We start from the raw sequence: 20106 nt of genomic DNA, 5'->3' as shown, positions 1-20106 counted from the left end.
TCTGAGGGGCCTATCACTTTACAGCCCTCGCCAGTGTACTTGCCAGCCCAAAAGCAGTTTGTCAAAGGTGGGCTGGGGGAGGGGAACTATAAAACTGCAAATTCTTTTAAATGTGTCTGGTATCATTAAGAACGTTTATTACTTCGCAGACGCTTCAGGTTGAAGCTTAACAAAAGCACAACACGCTTGCCAAATGGGTTACCAGCCGACCCGCTAAACATGAATGTGTGTTTCATGGAATTTCGTCTTCAATAGTCCGCTATCAGCCAAGCAGGTCATTGTAGGCTCTGAGTCGTGGTTAGGAAAACACTTGTTCCCAAGAGCTTCTTTGAGAATTATTGAGAATTTGAGCTAGAAGACATCCTTATTAGACAATCTAGTTTCTTTTTTTTTTTTTTTTTTTTTTGACAGGCAGAGTGGACAGTGAGAGAGAGAGACAGAGACAAAGGTCTTCCTTTGCCGTTGGTTCACCCTCCAATGGCCACCGCGGCCAGCGCGCTGCGGCCGGCGCACCGCGCTGATCCGATGGCAGGAGCCAGGAGCCAGGTGCTTCTCCTGGTCTCCCATGGGGTGCAGGGCCCAAGTACTTGGGCCATCCTCCACTGCACTCCCTGGCCACAGCAGAGAGCTGGCCTGGAAGAGGGGCAACCGGGACAGAATCCGGCGCCCCAACCGGGACTAGAACCGGGTGTGCCGGCGCCGCTAGGCGGAGGATTAGCCTAGTGAGCCGCGGCGCCGGCCAACAATCTAGTTTCATTCCAAGATGGGACAGCAGGGCACAGCAAGGTCAAGGGCCTGTTCACAGTCTAAGAGCTTGCGAGTGACATAGTCAGAGCCATCAGCCTCGGCTTCCAATCCCTGGCACAACAGACGCCCACGGCCTTCTTGAAATAGGAGTCTATCTAGATGTAACTGTACTTGATTTAGCCAAAAGGCTGAGGAGCGGTTATCTATATGTAACTGAATCTCAGGATCAAGGATTCTGTTGACATCCCCAATTAAGACCAAGCTATACATTCACGTATTGTACTCACCCACGCAAACATTAAATGTCATGAAGTTTGTATAATCTTTAAGATCTCATTAGAAAGGATATACAAATTACAGTAGAGAAAGCTCCATTTGGATGAATATACATGAAACATACATATGAGATAACCATTTGAATAAATTATCTTTTTAAAAAAGATTTTATTCATTTATTTGAGAGGTAGAATTACAGAGAAAGAGAGAGGGAGAGAGAGAGGCAGAGGCAGAGAGAAAGTTCTTCCATCCAGTGGTTCACTCCCCAAATGGCCACAATGCCTGGGGCTGAACCAATTTGAATCTAAGAGCTTCTTCCCGGTCTCCCACTTGGATGCAGGGGCCCAAGCACTTGGACCATCCTCCACTGCTTTCCCAGGCATGGCAGAGAGTTGGATCGGAACTGGAGCAGCCAGGACATGAATGGTCCATGTGGGATGCTGGCACCACAGGTGGAGGCTTAGCCTGCTATGCCACAGTGCCGGCCCCATAAATTATCTTTTTTAAATTTCTGAATATGTGATTTTTTGAATATATTGTGCATACAATTGGCATGACAAGCTATCTTCAAAATCCTAGAACAGTGCTTGTCTTATAACTCAGAACTTATGAGCCTTGAGTTCAGAGAAGAGCTGTTTATACTTTGTGAGACATGTAGTATTATGGAATATAAAAGCTCCAAATAATATAACATGTCCCCTAGTATACATTCAATCGGTAGTCTGATTTTCCCAGAGAACTGTGTCTGGCATAATTATTGTCCAGGTTTCTTACATCAGACTTATTTCACATCTTTCAAATTTTTAGGTATTTTTCTAGTTAGATATCCAAGAATAAGCCACTTTTGTAACATCAGAATAAAAGAACAATTTCTTAATAAGATTAATTCAAAGGTAGGAAACTACACGTAGTCATGCATGCTGCCCTGAGCCCTCCAAAACACCTTGCCCAGTCATTTTCAAAATTAAATTTGTTATGGAAATCATCAGTATTTCAGTGCCAGAAAAGACAGAATTTTCCAGAGATACCTCCCCATTTCACAGATAAGGAAGCTTAGGCCGGGGGAACTGAAGTTCATATGGAGCCATGCAACAGTGTGGTCCAGGCAGCCTGGAGTCTAGTTCAGCATCTGGCTGATGTCATGATGATCTAGGGCAAGTCACTTCATCACATATCTCACTCAGCTGTGAAATGGGTCTATCAGTTTCCATGTAACAGAATTATGTGTACTAAATTAGTAAACAGTAAGGGTAAGGTGCCTTGTAAACAAAGCACCTGGCAAAAAACCAAAGTTGTTCACATAGAAGTTGAGTCCAGAAGTCAGGTCTCTCTGGCTTTGTGGGTCAAGACCCCTCCCTTTCATTGCCTGACCTTTTCTTCCCGGTCACCCTCAAGTCTTATTCTGTTCTCCCTGGAGTGTGTGAAACATGTTCTGGGATTCAGATAATCAAGAACTCCTACCAAACTTGGCTTCTAGAAACAAACAAACAAACAAAAATAAGTCTGAGACAGAAAGGCAGCCCGAATGAGGATTTTGGAGCTGGGGCTGATTTCTTCATCACTTACTTAACTCATTCAGAGGTAAATCGAGAAAAAGAGGCCCAAGGAAGGTGAACACCTGGGCAAGCATGCGAACTTTTTAAATGGCAGCACCTGAACTAACACCTGTGACCCCTGAATCCAAGACCCGTACTCTTCCATGATTCCCCTGTGACCGGATATGGAATCCAGCCATAAGTTTCCCCAAAGAATAACTGTAGATTTTTTATTTATTTGACAGGTAGAGTTATAGACAGAGAGAGAGAGTCAGAGAAAGGTTTTCTTTCCATGGGTTCACTCCCCAAATGGCTGCCACGGCCGGTACCGTGCCGATCCGAAGCCAGGAGCCAGGAGCTTCTTCTGGGTCTCCCATGCGGGTGCAGATGCCCAAGCACTTGGGCCATCCTCCACTGCCCTCCCAGGCCACAGCAGAGAGCTGGACGGGAAGAGGAGCAACCGGGACTAGAACTAGGCGCCCATATGGGATGCCGGCGCCGCAGGCAGAGAATTAACCAAATGAGCCACAGCGCTAGCCCCACCTGTCTAGATTTACTCCAGGCACACACTGGATGATCCTGAGCTATTAGCCATGAGAGCAGAGCCTCACCTCTGCTATCTGTTCCCAAAAAGGAGGAGGGGTGAGACATACCCAGAGACATTTATATGAAAGCTTCAGAAACTCTGCGAACCAGGCTCTTGTTTATAAAACCCAGAAACAAAATCCTCCAAGAGGCAGTCAGAGGCAAATTCACCTGTCCCTGCAGGAACTGGGCAGGAGTGGGAGGCTCCCTGCCAGCCAACAGCCAAAAGTTGGATACAAAGGCAGGCACTTCTCTGCAGTGACTTTGGTTTTCTTACCCACAGGGGTGTTTAGCTAAAAGGTCTCCCAGGTACAGATCCGGTCTATGCATCCGCATACTCAGGACATTCTCTGATCTCCCTCCTTTGAGGGTCTGACAACCCCTGCTTCCAAGGACGGTGGGCACACAGGGGCTCTTCACACTGTTCTCTCAGAGGGCAACCACTAGGCAACCCCACGTGTGGACTTTTCATTCTGGTCTCAGACACACTCAGGGATCTTCCAAGCCATGGTGTCGCCATGCTCAGGAGGCCAACAGACCTGCATTCAAAAGGGTTCATCTCACTGGCCCAGCGACTGCGGACAGCTTCCTTCTCTGCACAGACCAATCAATCAAGGAAATAATGCCTGCTTCTTGGAGCTGTTGAAGGTTCCTAAGAAACAGCATGCGAAGCCAGCTTGGTGCCTGGCACACAGTACATGCTGCATCAATATCTGCTTCCTTTCTTCGCTTCAGTACCACCCTGCTAGTCACGGGCTTTTCTAGCACAGGCTTGAGCAATCAAGGAGTGGCCTCCAATCCCAAGTGGACAGACCAGCCTTGCTGTGTTCCGGGTGATGAGCTGAGACGCTGAGATACGCACTGCTTGTCTGAGGAATCAGAGGCAAGGGCCACATCTGCAGGCAAGAGCAGGGTTGTTTTTCTGCATCTTGGAACACCCAGCCACATGCTCCGGTGTGCTGGCTCTGCCCCTCCCTCTGGCCACAAGACCATGTGGTGCTACGACTCTTGGATGTTGAGAAACATTATATTTGCTCAAGTATCAGTACTTAATGTTTCGTTCCACACATAAAACCCTGGGAGTGGAGGGCTGCCGGTCCCTGTGTCAGAGATAATTTCTCAGAGCTCTGCATGGGATTTAACGGGAGCCACATGGTTAAGTCTGTCAACTCTCCCAGAAAACATCCCCTGAAGGGCCCTCATAAATGTTCTCAGGGCTATGAAAGATCCAGCAACTTTCTAACAATACAACTATATTCAGAGCCATGATATGCAGCAAAACACAAAGCAGGAAATCGCAGCTTCTGGTCTGAATTACTCAGAGGGGGTTTCACGTTGTCCTGGCGAAGGCCTGAGGACCAGCGACAACATGGGACCTGCCGTCCCGCTGCCTCCACCAAGGAGGCGGCTGGCGCGTGGTAGGTGGATGGTGACAATCTGAGTCGTGCTCAGTTTGGTGTGAAGGACTTAAGCAAAGTCTTCCTAGTGGATCCGCATAGTAAAGTGTTGACTGAGCAGGCACATTCTCAAGCTGGATGCAGCTTTGTTACTGAAACTGACTTGAAACTCTGCCTCTCCATGAATGCATCATGGACCTACCTCTTGCCTTGTTACAATCCTCCCCTCCGGATGGTGGCAACAGCAACTCCCAACCAAGTCCCCTGCGTCCTTGACGGACAAGCAGCACCGCGTTGGCACTGAGAAGTCCCGGGATGCAACAAGCTTTCCTGTAATTACTGCGAGTTGTGATTGCTTATTTGTTCGCTTGTTTTCCTTGGCCACGTGTGTCTCGCTACCTCTGCTGTTCTGTGTAACGTGGAGTGTCGGGGCTTGCCAAGAGCAAAGGGTTCGAGAAGTGCACTAAGGGTGAGCAGAAGCATGGTTTGATCACAAGCATCCATTGCACTTTTTCATTTTCGCAGAAAACGAATTCACTTCTACAAGGTTTTATGTACATTTCCGGAAGAATGGAAGCCAGAATTTACTCCCCATGCAGGTAGGGTTTATAACCAATGCCTGAGACTACGCACCACGTGGACACGTCAGTGCCAGGACTAAAACTGGTGTGAAAATGAGGGAGAGTTCTCATACACGAACATTTCATCTATGCATTCTATGGGAGATATTTCTGAGTTTCCTGATACACCTGGGTGATTCATTACCTTACCCAGAATACTCTGCGTTTGTGTATCCTAACGTTAGACATAGTAAAATAAATAACTAAAAAAACTGTTGTCAAATAATTCTCATCTAACAAGGTTACCCATTTGCCAAAGCCCTGCAGAAAATTCAAAGGCAAGAAAAAACTGTTGGACATTTTGGTAGTGCCTCCCATAACCTTTCCTAACAAAGAAAAACATCCTCGCAGTGTTCCATGCCGCATATTAACTCCATTGATCTCCCGGAGGATTACTCAGCGTGAACCAGCTATTCCCCCTACAGAGAGAGAGGCTGCTTTAGGAAAGCTGGGATCAAGGAAGGTTCTAGCCACCTCCTCCACTGATCATTGGCTCCTATAAAAATGTCCCATGAGCTAACAGGTGGGGTGGGGGTGGGGGAGAGAGTTTACACTCTCACGACCTGCTCATCCACCATTCTTCCCAAGCTTTGCTGACTCGACCCTGAGTTAACGAGCCTGTTACACGATATCTAATAAAAGTGACGGGAACAGAGATACCGTTCGGACTCTGCCACAGACTTGGTTCAACGCTGAATTGATTCCATCTACACTTAACACGAGCTTGTTCTCTGTCTCACTCATCTCTCCCGCAGCCCACAGCCCACTTTCTTTTTTCCATCTGGGAAACTTATCTCCTAAAACGCTACCATCAATCAGCCCGAGACACCGTTCCCGACAGAGCGTCTGCTGGTTTGACTGAGCGCAAGTAGTCACTAGTTTGGGGATGCCTCCCACACTCTCCTGGAGCCGTGTGTTTTCCTGGCCTGCCTAACCACACAAGTGCAATTTGCGATATTTATACTTACCTCCAGCTTCTATTGAGATAATAGCAGTACTTTTGCAGAATTGGGCAGGGGGCATCGTTTGGGTCTCTGTGCTCTGGAAGGAAGTTGCACACGTTGCCTGTCTACCTATTTTTAATGTTATCTGTTGGAATGTTTTGCGTTTCCACTCATTTTGGTCTGCTTTGGTCCCACGCTTGCTCAGAAGGGATGAAAAGCGAGTGTTTACAGGGATGCATCCTGTGTGTCCCCAAAGCCTTCCCTGGTAGCTGGTTCCAGATGTTTATGTCAATACCATTTCCAATACATTCAAACCTCTCAGCTTAACTCGTACGGTGGGCAAGGACAGAGACAGACAAGACAGCGGGAGAGGACTGGCGGCAGAGACCCAGCGCTGGGAGGAGGGGAGGAATGAGGAGGCATGGAGCCAGGCGGCCCCCTCTCCCACAAAGCCCCAGTCGTGAATGCTCCTGCTGGCTACAGCACAAGAGAACTGTGCGTGGGCACAGGTGGGTCCCAGCCTTTGGGGCTGGATGCCGCTTAAGCACAGCCTGAATGAAGACTTTCACTGCTGTTTGCTGTTTTCCTTGGCCAGTAGCCACGGCAAACATTTGCAGGTGGCTTGGCCAGATTTTGACACTTAAATATTTGAGGTTGTGATAAAAATCAGAATATTACTACAATATGGTTCTGTGCAGCCTCAAAAAAAAAAAAAAGAAAGAAAAAGCTATCTGCAATTTCAAATGCTCATTTAAAGACGCAGTCTCCAGAGGAAACTCATGTTTTAGAATAAGTACTCATTTCCTCTTGGCTGAGAGAAATAAAAGAGTCAACCATCCCCAAATGTTACCACCTAGAGTTTTACACTGAATCCGCTGGAGAGATGGGTTGGGTTGTTTCTTGCTGAGCCCCCATGATCATCCAGGCCAGCTTTTGGATGGGTCCCACGGAGAAGAAGAGAAACGACAGGATGTGTGGGTGTGAATCAAGTACCGCTGGGAAGAATCCGAAGAAAAGAAATAGCCACCCTCACACTTGGCCACGAGACAGAGTCCTGAAAGTGACAATTATCTCCTCAAACACTCCAGGAAAGACACGCACAACAGCCCAGGACGGGGGAATTGATGCTAAGATGGGGTGGATCGGGGGCCCCACACACCAGACAAATCTCCCCATCCGCCCTGGGCGCAGTGACACAGCCTACACACGTCACGCCTATGCACATAGTCCTGGCGAGCTGGGTCGATTATTCAGAGTCAACACGCATCTTACCCGTCAGTGCTAACCCTTAAAAACTGCTGTGTGAAAATCAGCGCTGCGCTAACAATGACCGGCTACTCAGGGCCGCCGAGAGGGTGTCGGTGCAAGTGGGGGAGCGGCAGGAAACCTCCAGGGGGAAGGAATGCTGTTAAGCCGCTAGTAAACTCTGGCACGTTTTATGGTTTTTCTTTCCCCTCCCTTGAAAGAAAAATAAAATAATTATAATTAGCTGGTCTAACTGTGAATTGTCTGCTGAAAGCCAAGCCACAGAGTAAAGGAGTCCCCTAGGATGTAGAATCCGGCCCACGCTCTTACGGCACGATGGGTTCTCGCTTTCGATGGCGGCAACAATTGCTCTCCTGGCCATCTGAGAAGAACAGAAATCTTTCCCAGAGACATTTGCTGCTTTAGCGTTAACTTCTTTAAGCAAAGCCAGACATCCAAATGGCCAGATTCACTTTTTGTTTCTTGAACGGGAAACCAAATTCACCCATGACAAACTCACAGGGTAGTCGTCATCTATGATTCTTGTTTCCTAAGGTGCCACAAGCATCCCGTTAAGTTGAGAAATCAGAGAGACAAGGCACCCCTTCTTTTTTTTTATTTTTATTTTTATTTTTATTTTTATTTTTGACAGGCAGAGTGGACAGTGCGAGAGAGAGACAGAGAGAAAGGTCTTCCTATGCTGTTGGTTCACCCCCCAATGGCCGCTATGGCTGGCACACCGTGCTGATCCAATGGCAGGAGCCAAGTACTTATCCTGGTCTCCCATGGGGTGCAGGGCCCAAGCACTTGGGCCATCCTCCACTGCACTCCCTGGCCACAGCAGAGAGCTGGCCTGGAAGAGGGGCAACCGGGACAGAATCCGGCGCCCCGACCGGGACTAGAACCCGGTGTGCCGGCACCACAGGCCACAAGGCACCCCTTCTACAGCACTCTAGGGAGGCCTAACCCAACACTGTCCCCAGTGCTCACTGTTGATTTGGGATTCTTACAGCATGGAAAAGACCCACTGACAAACTGTGGGGCAGCTGCTTCTTTTTTTTAATCACCCTATCTGATCTTTGTGATCATGGTATCTCCCCTACCAGGTGAGTGTTACATATCCAATATTCAGCTAAAAACTCAAACTGAATCCTGAAGCATGTCCCAACCCTCGCAGGTTCCTCTGCTTCTTTTAAACAGAGAACTCAGGGAACATAGAAAAACCAACGCTCCCTATCCAGAACAATATATTTATCATAGCTCCTTGGCTGAAGTGATTGGCTATTTTTCCTAAGAACTCAAGTTACTCTTAGATCTTTTATTTCTTATTCACTTTGTGAAGTAGGAAATAGCACACACCATCCTCAACCTGGAGACAAGGAAGCTGCCGGCCCTGCTCATGAGCTGGTCCTCAGACCACACTCTGCGTAGCAAGGGGCTAGAGCTAGCACACGACGCTAAAAAGGGAGGGCCCTGTGACATGATGTAGGGGATCCACAGACAGCGGCAGCATCCTAATATCAGTTTTCCTTCAATGCCCCTGTTTTGTCTTTTCACACACATGAGAAAGCACATGGCCTGCATTCTGTGTTCTGTCTACCTAGGAATAAGCCTAGGCTGATGGAGAGGGCACGGAGAGCCAACGAAGAGGCATCAACAAGGGCTCAAGGGCAGGAAGAATGATCACAGAAGAGAGAACACCACAGGAATGCACAGAGAGATGCACAGAGACACAGGCGATGGCCCCAGTGACTTCCCAGGAAGGGAGCAAGCAACATACTCTGTGGGGAAGGAGGTGGAGTCTCCTGCCGCCATCATCGAGCCTTTGTCCTGAATATTATGCTCTTGGGTCTTCCCATCATCACCTCTACAAGTCTTGTTTGTGGAAAGGATGACACAGAATAACTTCCCTCACCCACCCCCACCCAAGTTCATGATCAAAACCAAGAGTTTCTCCCATCAAAAGCATCCCTCCGAACCCTAGGCAATACCACACCAGCCCAGAAAAGAAACAACCAATCTGAGCATCAGAAACAAGAAGAAAGTTCAGAATATTCGCTGCACTCCAGCCAGGACCCAGAGTCAGCCGAAGAGGTCTCCTTACCCGATCTGGCGGTTGGTGGATGGCGCCTGTGTGATGACCGAGCTGGACTGCGGTGACGGCATGGCTTGCTGGATCACAACGCTGGTGTCGTGACTGGCCATGCGGCTGCTGCCAAGCTGGTGGGTTCCGGGCCCTGTCATGGCGCCACCAACTGTATTATGCATGGAGATGTTCTGCCCAGAGAAGACAGAGGAGAAGGGTCAGAAGGAGTCAATGTTTAATTCCACTCTCAAGCTTGCAACATTGGCAATCTGGTCATGTCAACTACATAGGAAGTTATGGCTTCTGGCAAGCCCTGGGTCCATTCATCTTGTTATAACACACAGCTGCAAGGAGATGAAAAATAATGACTCACCCTTAGCGTAAAGCTCATAGGAAAAAGCTTGAAGTTGACTTCTCACTGTGCCGCCATCCCGATGCGAGGCTGACACCACGATTACTCAGTGCATACCTTCTCTGACTTGCTATGCTGCGTACTGCACTTGAAAACGATTTCTGCCGAAGTGCATACTACTATGATTGGTGAGCTCAGTTCTGCATTTTGATTTGAATGACAAGCACACTGGCTTTTTTTTCCCCCCACTTTCAGGTTGGCCTGTAAGAGTGGCCAACCCTACCTACCCCCACCCCTCCAGGAAACCATCAATTTTCCAAATCATGATCTGAGCGTTCATGACACAAACTCAACAACTTCTGGAATGAGGTGAACAATTGGAAGAGATGACAGGGTAGCTGGGATCCAACGAGGGCGTGAGCATTGCAACTCTCTGCTGTGTTTCCATAAAGTCATCTCCTAACAGTTGTTTGGAATAATGGAAGATAGAGCAATGATGAAGGGCCTGCTTGCTCATTCACTACCTTTTCCTCTGGAACATAGAGTGCTTGGGCTCACAACTCTCCCCATGGACGCTGGAGCTAGGGGGCACTCAATAAACACACACTGCCTAGGTCAATTAGGGAAGGGACAAAAGCCACACATGAGTCACTAAGGGGACTGAAAGTCCTATGTTGTTTTTTAATGACTTGAATGGAACCTTCTTAGCTTAAAAATTCAAAAGTAAAGTAAAATATGTGGGCTCAGACTGATGAAAAAGAGAGGCATTGGTTCAGCAAGAGGAATTCACTCTAAGGTTGAAGAAGGCTGATGTCCCACATTGGAGTGGAAATGTGAGAAGGAAATGCAGAACTCAGGGAAGAGGACAGGCAGGGCCAGGTGACAGCAACAAGGAGACTCCTGCAAACAGCCAGCTACAGCCCTTCAGCCTAGGAGAGTGAGGAACTTGGAGAGGTCAGTCAGACAATGGGTTGAGGATGGAAGGAAAGAAATGGAGTGTCACTAGCAATTGACCAGAGGAAAAATATGGATCTGTCTACGCTTTGCTGTTAGCAAAGGGAAAAATGTGACCCAGGAGACCTAGAGGTGGTTCTTTGAAGTTCTTCTGCGAAGGGCAGGATGTCCTGCCCGACTTGCTGCTGGAGGGTGCTAACGTGTGTGGCGTTTCAGGCGGTTGTGTCCATCACGTTGCGCCTTTCCCCAGTGTCCGATTTCTAAATCCTGACCACACAGTGTGTCAGGAGTCCAGATGGAAACTGGGCACCTGGCTTAGACTGTGAGCCAGGATCCCAAAGGTACGAACAGGCTCATGCACACTCGTGGTCCAAGGGTTCCCCTCATAGCCGGGAAAGCGTCTGAGGTGGGACAACGCGGTGGCTGAGTAAAGTAGGAGGGAAGTGCCATTTGCACTGCAGTGGTTCTGAAGGGGGCACACTTCAGTTTTTGGTGGATTTTTTAAAGATCTAGTGATGTGGATAGACTAAATAATGAAAATACTAATTGTGTTATTTCTCTTGAAAGCAAACTAACAAACCAATTTCACTGGGTCCTAATGAGGTCTTGATGAGGTTAAAAAAATAAAATCACAGGTATTAATTTTTCATTGGTTGGATCCTCAGACAAACTTGAACTCTGTCATTTTGCTCAAAGTCACCTACTTTGTCAATCATCAATTTGAGGCATGGAGAGATTTCTCTCTTTTTAGAATTATTTTCTTTGTGCTGTGCTAACAGAGGTTATCAACAAAGCGGTACAGCTTAACCCTAACATTGCAATCTTTAAATTCACAATGAATATAAAAGGCACGAACCCCCGCCCCTTGAGTCTCATGCCCTATGCAGCCCCCAAGTCCTACAAATTTAACCTAAGCATCCCTTTCTACCTTTCCCTCCCTCCTTTCACCAACCTATGCCCCCACCCTGTCACCATCGCCTCCTCTCTTATACTAGGCAGGGGTCGCTGCAGTGCGCTTCTGTACCCCTGGCTGTCTTTTCTCCTCCTCCTATCTCTGCTGGAGTCGCCTTTCCAAAATGCATAACTGAGCTCACCACCCAAGATTCTGAACGCCATGTCGTGCACCCTCCAGGGCCTGTGTGGGACCCTTCGCAGCCCTCAGCTGCCCTCACACCACCTTCCCTCGGGCTTTGGGATGCATCCCACTTGGCGGGACTTTCGCTCCCTCATCCTGACCTTGCTCCATTTTACCACCAGCCCTTGGAAGATGCTGCTCCTGACGGACACCTGTACTGCTGCCCTGTCTGTATCTTCAATTCTCAGAGCACCCCAGGGGGAAGCCTTCCCTGGCATCCCTGTGGGGACACTGTCTCCTTTTCCTTTGGGTACTGTTCATTGGTTTACAGTGGTGTTTGTGTGATTAGCTGTGGCTTCTCCCCTAGACCTGTAAGCACAATGTGAGAGGAAAGAAGTCTGATAGTGCTGTCTGATGTGCCTCCACAGCCAGGGTCAGTGAGTGGCACACCATCGGGCTCAATGAATAGTGAACAAATCGCTCAACTCTCAGGGAACATTTCTAGAATACACAGTTATGACGAATCTTACTTTTTGTGATTCCCTGGATCAATTTTTTTTTTAAAAAAAGATGTATTTATTTTATTTGAAAGGCAGAGTTACAGAGAAGGAAAAATCTTCCATTCACTGGTTCATCCCCAAATGGCTGCAATGGCCTGGAATTCCATCTGCGTCTCCCATGTAAATGCAGGTGCCCAAGAATTTGGGTCACCTTCTACTGCTTTTCAAGGTGCACTAGCAGGGAGCTGGATCAGAAACAGAGCAGCCGGTGAGCCGGCGCCGTGGCTCAATAGGCTAATCCTCCACCTTGCGGCGCCGGCACACCGGGTTCTAGTCCCGGTTGGGGCGCCGGATTCTGTCCCGGTTGCCCCTCTTCCAGGCCAGCTCTCTGCTATGGCCAGGGAGTGCAGTGGAGGATGGCCCAGGTGCTTGGGCCCTGCACCCCATGGGAGACCAGGAAAAAGCACCTGGCTCCTGGCTCCTGCCAGGATCAGCGCGGTGCGCCGGCTGCAGCGGCGGCCATTGGAGGGTGAACCAACGGCAAAGGAAGACCTTTCTCTCTCTGTCTCTCTCTCTCACTGTCCACTCTGCCTGTCAAAAAAAAAAAAAAAAAAGAAACAGAGCAGCCGGGACGTGAACATGTACCCACGTGGGATGCTGGGATTGCAGGTGGCGGCTTAACCCAATATACTACAAGCCTGACCCCATCCCTGCTCAATTTTTAAAAGTGCCAACACCCTGTCTGTTCGTCATGTAACTTGAAAGTATGCTCACTTGTTAGGGTACTCTTGTTCAATTACGGACTGCAGAAATACAAAGGATTATGATTAAGAAGAAAGCTGCAAACACAGTATGTATATTGCAAAGTGAAGCCTTGGGAAAAATATTCAGCGAGTGCTTGAGGGAAGGTAATGAGAGCTGAGTGTCTAATCTTTGAGTCCATGGGCACGAATGATGATAGCAACTTTTCCCTGTCTCCACCACAAAAACCAAGAAAAGAGACTGACACTGCAGAAAAAAAAGTTATTTTAGTTCTTTGGAGTGAAGGATGTTAAAAAAAAAAAAAAAACAGGAATTACCACTCCCTAAAAAGTTTAAGAATCTTTTATGAGAATCATTGAAAAGAACAAAAATTATGAACACTCTATCTCACACCCCCCCACACAACCTTTTAGAGGCCTGTCTCCACGATTCCAGCAGAGAAGACTAAAGCTCCTAAAGTCATATTCTAATTCTCCAATAACATTCTCCCTCCCGGAAGCAGAAAATCTCCAAATTTTCCAGTTCCCTTCTCCCAGGCCCAGTGTATAATTTCAAAACATTTTGAAAAAATAAACAATCAGGCAAAACCATTACCATCTCACGTTAAGTTTTTTTTTTTTTAATTTAAGCATTACATAGTAACTCAAACATAAAGTAATTTTTCTAAGTTCACATTGTCCCAATTATGGATTCAAAATCTGTCTTCATTGATAAAAGAATCTCATTTTGCCTCTGGGTAAACTGAGTAGCCAATTTCAAAAAGTCGAAGGGTGACCACATCTTGCCAAGTTCTTTTTGATGGTACAGGTGTGAAAGGCTGAAGCTGGTGGAACAATATCACCAAACCAGCGGACGGATGTCGGTTGGCACGGCAACATCAGGGTGTTCCTCGAAGCTCAGCCTTTGGCCTTTCCTTGTTCAACATTTTTATCAACAGCTTGGATGGAGATGTAAAAATGGTGCTTGTCAGACCTGCAGTTGACACAAAGTTGGGAGGCAGAGCTAATGTTCTGGATAGCAGAATCAGCTTTGACTTGAGCCAACTGTGTGATCTCTGCCTCCAAAAATGCTAACATAAATCTAGGTTGTTTGAGGAGAAGTGAAAGGCCCAGATCAAGGGAAGTAATTATCCCACTGTAGAGTATGCTGGACTGACCACATTTGGCCACCACATTTTAAGGGGGAAATTGACAAATGGGAGGGAATGAAAGCAACGAAGGCATCCGAAATCCATTGCAGGAGGAACAGTAGAAGAATCAGGGAATATTTAGTCTAGAGAAGAGAAGACTTCAAGGGTCATGCTACCTGCCTGCAAATATTTGTGGGGTTAGACACAGTCTACGTTACTCCAGAGGGCATAATTTCAAAATATGGAATCATGATGATAAAACTCAATAATAACTATACTTCAAGTAGTTATTTTGATGCTGAAACTGTGGTAGATGCTTTATAAACTACATCTCTAATATTCTCAATGACCCCCAAGAGGTAGGCATTATTAAGCTCATTTTAAGACAAGAAAAAGGGCCAGCACCACGGCTCACTAGGCTAATCTTCCACTTGCGGCACTGGCACACCGGGTTCTAGTCCTGGTTGGGGCGCCGGATTCTGTCCTGGTTGCCCCTCTTCCAGGCCAGCTCTCTGCTGTGGCCAGGGAGTGCAGTGGAGGATGGCCCAAGTGCTTGGGCCCTGCACCCCATGGGAGACCAGGAGAAGCACCTGGCTCCTGCCTTCGGATCAGCGCAGTGCGCTAGCCGCAGTGCGCCAGGCACGGCAGCCATTGGAGGGTGAACCAATGGCAAAGCAAGACCTTTCTCTCTGTCTCTCTCTCTCTCTCACTGTCCACTCTGCCTGTCAAAAAAAGACAAGAAAAAGAAGAAAACTTCTCACCGTCACCACTCCCACGTCACACACCCCTGCCCCAACTCCTTATAGACTGATGCTTTAAAGATACACATCTCAGCCCTGACTGTTAATGAACAACTTAATACATTATCCCTCTTAGTAGTTTTTTTGTCTGTTCTACTTAATATGACTGGTTTAATTCTGTAATTAATACACAGTTATTCTTAAGTGTTGAAATTTAACTGAAATGTGATCCCTGTTAAACATAAGAGTAGGAATAAGAGAGGGAAGAGATATATAATTTGGGACATGCTCAAGCTGACTTGCCCCAAATGGTAGAGTTAGAAACATACCAGGGGACTCCAATTTAATCCCATCAAGGTGGCATGTACCAATGCCATCTCACTAGTCCAAGTGATCAATTTCAGTTCGCAATTGATCATAATGAAAGGACTAAGAGTCAAAGGGAGCACATAAGCAAGTCTAGTACCTGCTAACACTAACTGATAGAATAAATAAAGGGGAGAGTGATCCAACATGGAAAGTGAGATACTCAGCAGACTCATAGAATGGCAGATGCCCTAAATAGCACTCTGGCCTCAGAATCAGCCCTAAAGGCATTCAGATCTGGCTGAAAAGCCCATGAGAGTATTTCAGGCATGGAAAGCCAAGACACTCTGGCAAAAGATCTCTGTGAGTGAGATCTCAGTGGAAAGAACAAGTCTTCAAAGAAGGAGGTACCTTTCTCTGAAGGGAGGAGAGAACCTCCACTTTGACTATGACCTTGTCTAAACAAGATAAGAGTCGGAGAACTCAAGGGGCTTCCATAGCCTTGGAAACTCATGACTGGAGCATAGGGAGATTACTGATGCCATAGACAGGAGTGTCAATTGGTAAAGTCAACAACAGGAGTCACTGTGCACTTACTCCTCATGTAGGATCTCTGTCCTTAATGTGCTGTGCATTGAGATTTAATGCTATAACGAGTACTCAAATAATATATTTCACTCTGTGTTTCTATGGGGGTGCAAACTGTTGAAATCTTTACTTAATGCATACTAAACTGATCCTCTGTAAAAAAAAAAAAAAAGAAAAGAAAAGAAAAGAAAAGAAACTATCAACTCCCAACTTGACTCTCACTGGGATTAAACATGACAATAGGTCTGATCTGATTTCATCATCATTAAAAAAAATCATCTATTATTTTTCACTTTATGTTTCTGTGTGGGAGCAAACTGTTGAAATCCTTACTTAATGTATACTAAGCTGATCTTCTGTATATTAAGATAATCGAAAATGAATCTTGATGTGAATGGAAGGGGAGAGGGAGTGGGAAAGGGGAGGGTTGTGGGTGGGAGGGACGGTATGGGGGGGAAGCCATAGTAATCCATTATTCGTACTTTGGAAACGTATATTCATTAAATAAAAGTTAAAAAAAAAAAAAGATACACATCTCACCAACTGCAGTGATAAATCTACTAATAGGGAGAGATAGCCTACAACAAGCTGCTTTGTAAGGTCTTGAGCTTTCTGGAACTGGAGTGAAGCCAGGACTAGTGACCACCTGTCAAGGATGTCACCCACAGGATTCTTGCATCAGAAGGGAGATGGCACCAGGTGACCTCCAAGGTGTCTTTTGCAGCTAAGATTCTCTCATGTATGATACATGGCTCCTACGTTGGCTCAAATATTTCCAAATGATTAGTAATGTGTGATCATTTTGAAAAAATACTGGCTTGGGAGTTATGGGGTCTCTTTCGGTGCAGTGCCCCCATTGCTCCTGGTAGCTATGCAATCTGAATGAATCATTCCAGCGCCTATGCTCAGGAGTCTCATCAGTCAGAGGAAGGGGCTGGACCACATGGGCTCCTTCATGATCTTTTTCAGCTCTGATACTACACGATTTCTTCCTCTGCTACATTTTATGAGACACTAACTATCCAAACCAACTTTTTAGGCCATGATTCATGGGCCTGCAAACGCTGACTTTTTCTCCATAACCATAAGCTTTTGTAGACGCGAGCCTGCTGAAAATTATAGCCTTCTGCAAGTCTCAAGGGATCAGGATTCAGGAAATGAATTTAACACAAAGTGCAGCCTCTCCACCACCAGAGATGAAGGCTCCACAGACAAGCTATCTTCATCAGCTCAATTCCTCCCTCTTTGGTTCACGTTTTTCAAGGTGTCCTTGGACTTCTCCCATGTCCAGCATTACTCTGCTCTTCAATCGTTGTTGTTCCAAACCACGAAGGGTGGGGACGGGATGAGAACCAGGGGAATAATGAGTCTTGATTGCACAGTCAGGGAGCTTGAGGTGGGACAGTAATTGTCTTCCTGCAAGCATGGGCTTGGAATACAATATGCAAAAAAAACAACCTGATGGACGCGAATATATGTGCATGCTCTTAAAAATAACTCTAATTTCAGGGTGTGGTAATGGAGGATGGAGGGAAGTGGACCACAATTGGAAGTGAAGGTTGGAGCATACAGGCAAAAGCAGGTGGGTTCCAAAATGTTATCTTCAAAATCTATATTCCATCCAACTGCCAACGTGTGGAGACTTTATGGGTTTCTCCATAAAGAGCTGGGGTCATCCTGACTCACGTTCATAAGTTGAGTTGTGCAATCTTGGAGTTGTCTGCATCTTAATGATGCCCGGGAAGTTGTGAGGCCTTTCAGAACTTCCCAGATGTAAACATCCATGAAGTGCATCCAAAAGATATCGGAGACATTCCCAGAATAACAAGGGATGGGAACTTTGAGAAGAACCCAGACTTTCTGGGGGTAGGAGAAGGATGATAGCGGGTCTCGATTCTTCCTACGGTGCTCTCAGGAGCTATGACACCAGCGCAGGTATTGGGGGGCTGGTAGCAAGAGGGCAGGTGCCCTGAGAGAGGGAAAGGGAAGTATTAGAGGAGACATGGCATGAACAGGACACAGGGGCCACGTGGGCACCTGTCTCTCCAGAGCCTTTCCCCTGACGTCACACAGAGCCAGATGGACACCAGGAGACAAGAAACCATCTCAGGCACACTCTGCAGGATGGGAAGAGAGAGGCGAGCACACAGTACTGCAGAAATTCCAGACTTGACAGACACTTTTTTTAATCTATGGAGAATTCCAAGCGGCAGAATGGCATAGAAGGAAGACACGGACACCAGGCTCATCCGTCACCTGGGGCTTGTTACTTAGGTTCTCTGAGCTCGCCCTTCCTCATCTTTCAAATGGAGGTCATCGTTTCATGGACAGAGGTGTAGTTAGGGGCATGGCACAGTGACTGACAGGACACAGGGACTTCCTTCCTTCGAGCAAAATCCAGAACATCAGAGAGAAGAGATGTGTTCTGGAAGCCACGCCCCATGACTATATTAATAAAAAAACAATGATGGCTGACTCTTACACAGCATTGCTCTGTGTCAGAAAACTCATTTAAGCCTTGGCATCAGACTAGCAGGCGAGTCTATTGAATACCACTCTTATACGTGCAGAAGCTGAGGCACAGAGAGGCTGAGTGACTTGCTCCAAGTCACACAGTGCTGGCTTCAGAGCTCTCAGCCGGGCTCATCACCATGAGGCTGCACGGCCTCCACAGTCTTGTTGCAACCCCCACCCCCGCAAAGCACGCCTATTGCACTGACAGTGGGCACTACGAAGTGGTCATTTAATGCTGGTGTGCGGTTCCGAGAATTGCTGTGGAGCCATCCTAACACTAACTTAGACTGGTGTCCCCCATCACTGCCTTCATCCTTGGACAAACCCGAGAGTACATCATTCATTCATTCCAAATGTCTGATGACTGCCACTGCCTAAGGGTCACGTTGGTACCCAGGCACCTTCCCTTTGAATGAGGGAGAGCCCGAGGTAGGTCAAAGGTCATTCGCAACTCTCAGCTGCCCCTTTCACTAGCAGAAGCCGACAGTCCCCCTAAGGGAAGTTCCACACTGGAGTCTGCAGGACTCCGAGCAGCGAGATCGACCCGCGCGGCTCCTGCTCTCCTCCAGCCCCCACGCTGACCTCTGCCATTCTTGCTGACACTGCATTGGGGCACCAGCCCCGTGAGCATTTCACAGCCATGCATTTAACGCTGTGGTCAAAGACTCAAGACAATGAATGTCGTCTCTGGTGCCACCCTTGACTGGGAGAAATGGTGTCCAGGGGTCTCTCAAAGATCCTCCCCCTTCCGTTCCAGGTCCTCAATGTCTGGGCCGTTTAGGCTCCTCCCCCATTTTTGTCTGGTTTGTATCTGCTAAATATCATCAAATGGGCTAAGGGAAAAGAAGCGGCTCTACAATATACAGGCTGTGAAAATTATGGTTGAGAATACTGATGTGACTGAAGTACTTACAGATACCCCGGAACTAGTCGCAGGCTGGTAACACATAATGATTTTATGGCACCCATGGCTCCCTGGTTACAGTTCCTCAGTTCTCAAGAATCTTCCAGAGGCCAGCGCCGCGGCTCAATAGGCTAATCCTCCGCCTTGTGGCACCGGCACACCGGGTTCTAGTCCCGGTTGGGGCGCCAGATTCTGTCCCGGTTGCCCCTCTTCCAGGCCAGCTCTCTGCTGTGGCCAGGGAGTGCAGTGGAGGATGGCCCAAGTGCTTGGGCCCTGCACCCCATGGGAGACCAGGAGAAGTACCCGGCTCCTGGCTTCAGATCAGTGCACGGATGCTCCCTCCAGGAAACAAGGAACAGGGACAGAGCCCATTTACCTGAGAACAGCCAGTGCCTGCCTGAAGACTTGCACTTGACACACATGCAATGTGTCCAATCACTCGGCTGATACATGAGTGATGATGTGTGATCTCGATCAAGTTCATGGCTTCTCTGAGCCACTGGTTTCTCATTTGTTGACTAAGACAACTCTGCCTAGCAATTTCTGTGAAGATTAATCTAGGTGATACAAAACAGAGCTTAATGTAATGTTGGCCACATCCAGTGTCCAGAAAATGTTAGTAGCGATTGTTATAATAATCATTATTCTTTTCATGATTTATTTATTTGAATACTAAAGCAACAGAGAGAGAGGGGGAAAGGCAGATACCTTTTATTTGCTGTGTCACTCCTCAAATGGCCCCCAACAGCCAGATCTCAGCCAGGACAAAGCCAGGGAGCCTGGAACTCCGTCCAAGTCTCCCATAAGGGCAGCAAGGACCCAAGTACTTGGACCATCTTCTGCTGCC

General features: G+C 47.4%; 1 protein-coding gene across 8 annotated transcripts in view; it reads right to left on the bottom strand.

The window, feature by feature from the left end:
- CREB5 (cAMP responsive element binding protein 5) overlaps window positions 1-20106 on the bottom strand; it is a 430789-nt gene that overhangs the window by 258267 nt on the left and 152416 nt on the right. For all 8 annotated transcript variants that reach the window (XM_051853248.2, XM_051853254.2, XM_051853251.2 and 5 more), the window contains one exon: window positions 9454-9626. In XM_051853248.2, coding sequence (XP_051709208.1) covers window positions 9454-9626 — 173 coding nt within the window. The remainder of the gene's footprint in view (window positions 1-9453; window positions 9627-20106) is intronic.

Source organism: Oryctolagus cuniculus, chromosome 16 (assembly GCF_964237555.1).
Source record: "Oryctolagus cuniculus chromosome 16, mOryCun1.1, whole genome shotgun sequence".
Taxonomy (NCBI): Eukaryota; Metazoa; Chordata; class Mammalia; order Lagomorpha; family Leporidae; genus Oryctolagus; species Oryctolagus cuniculus.
Note: the sequence above shows the minus strand (reverse complement) of the source record. Positions and strands in the feature narration are given on the sequence as shown.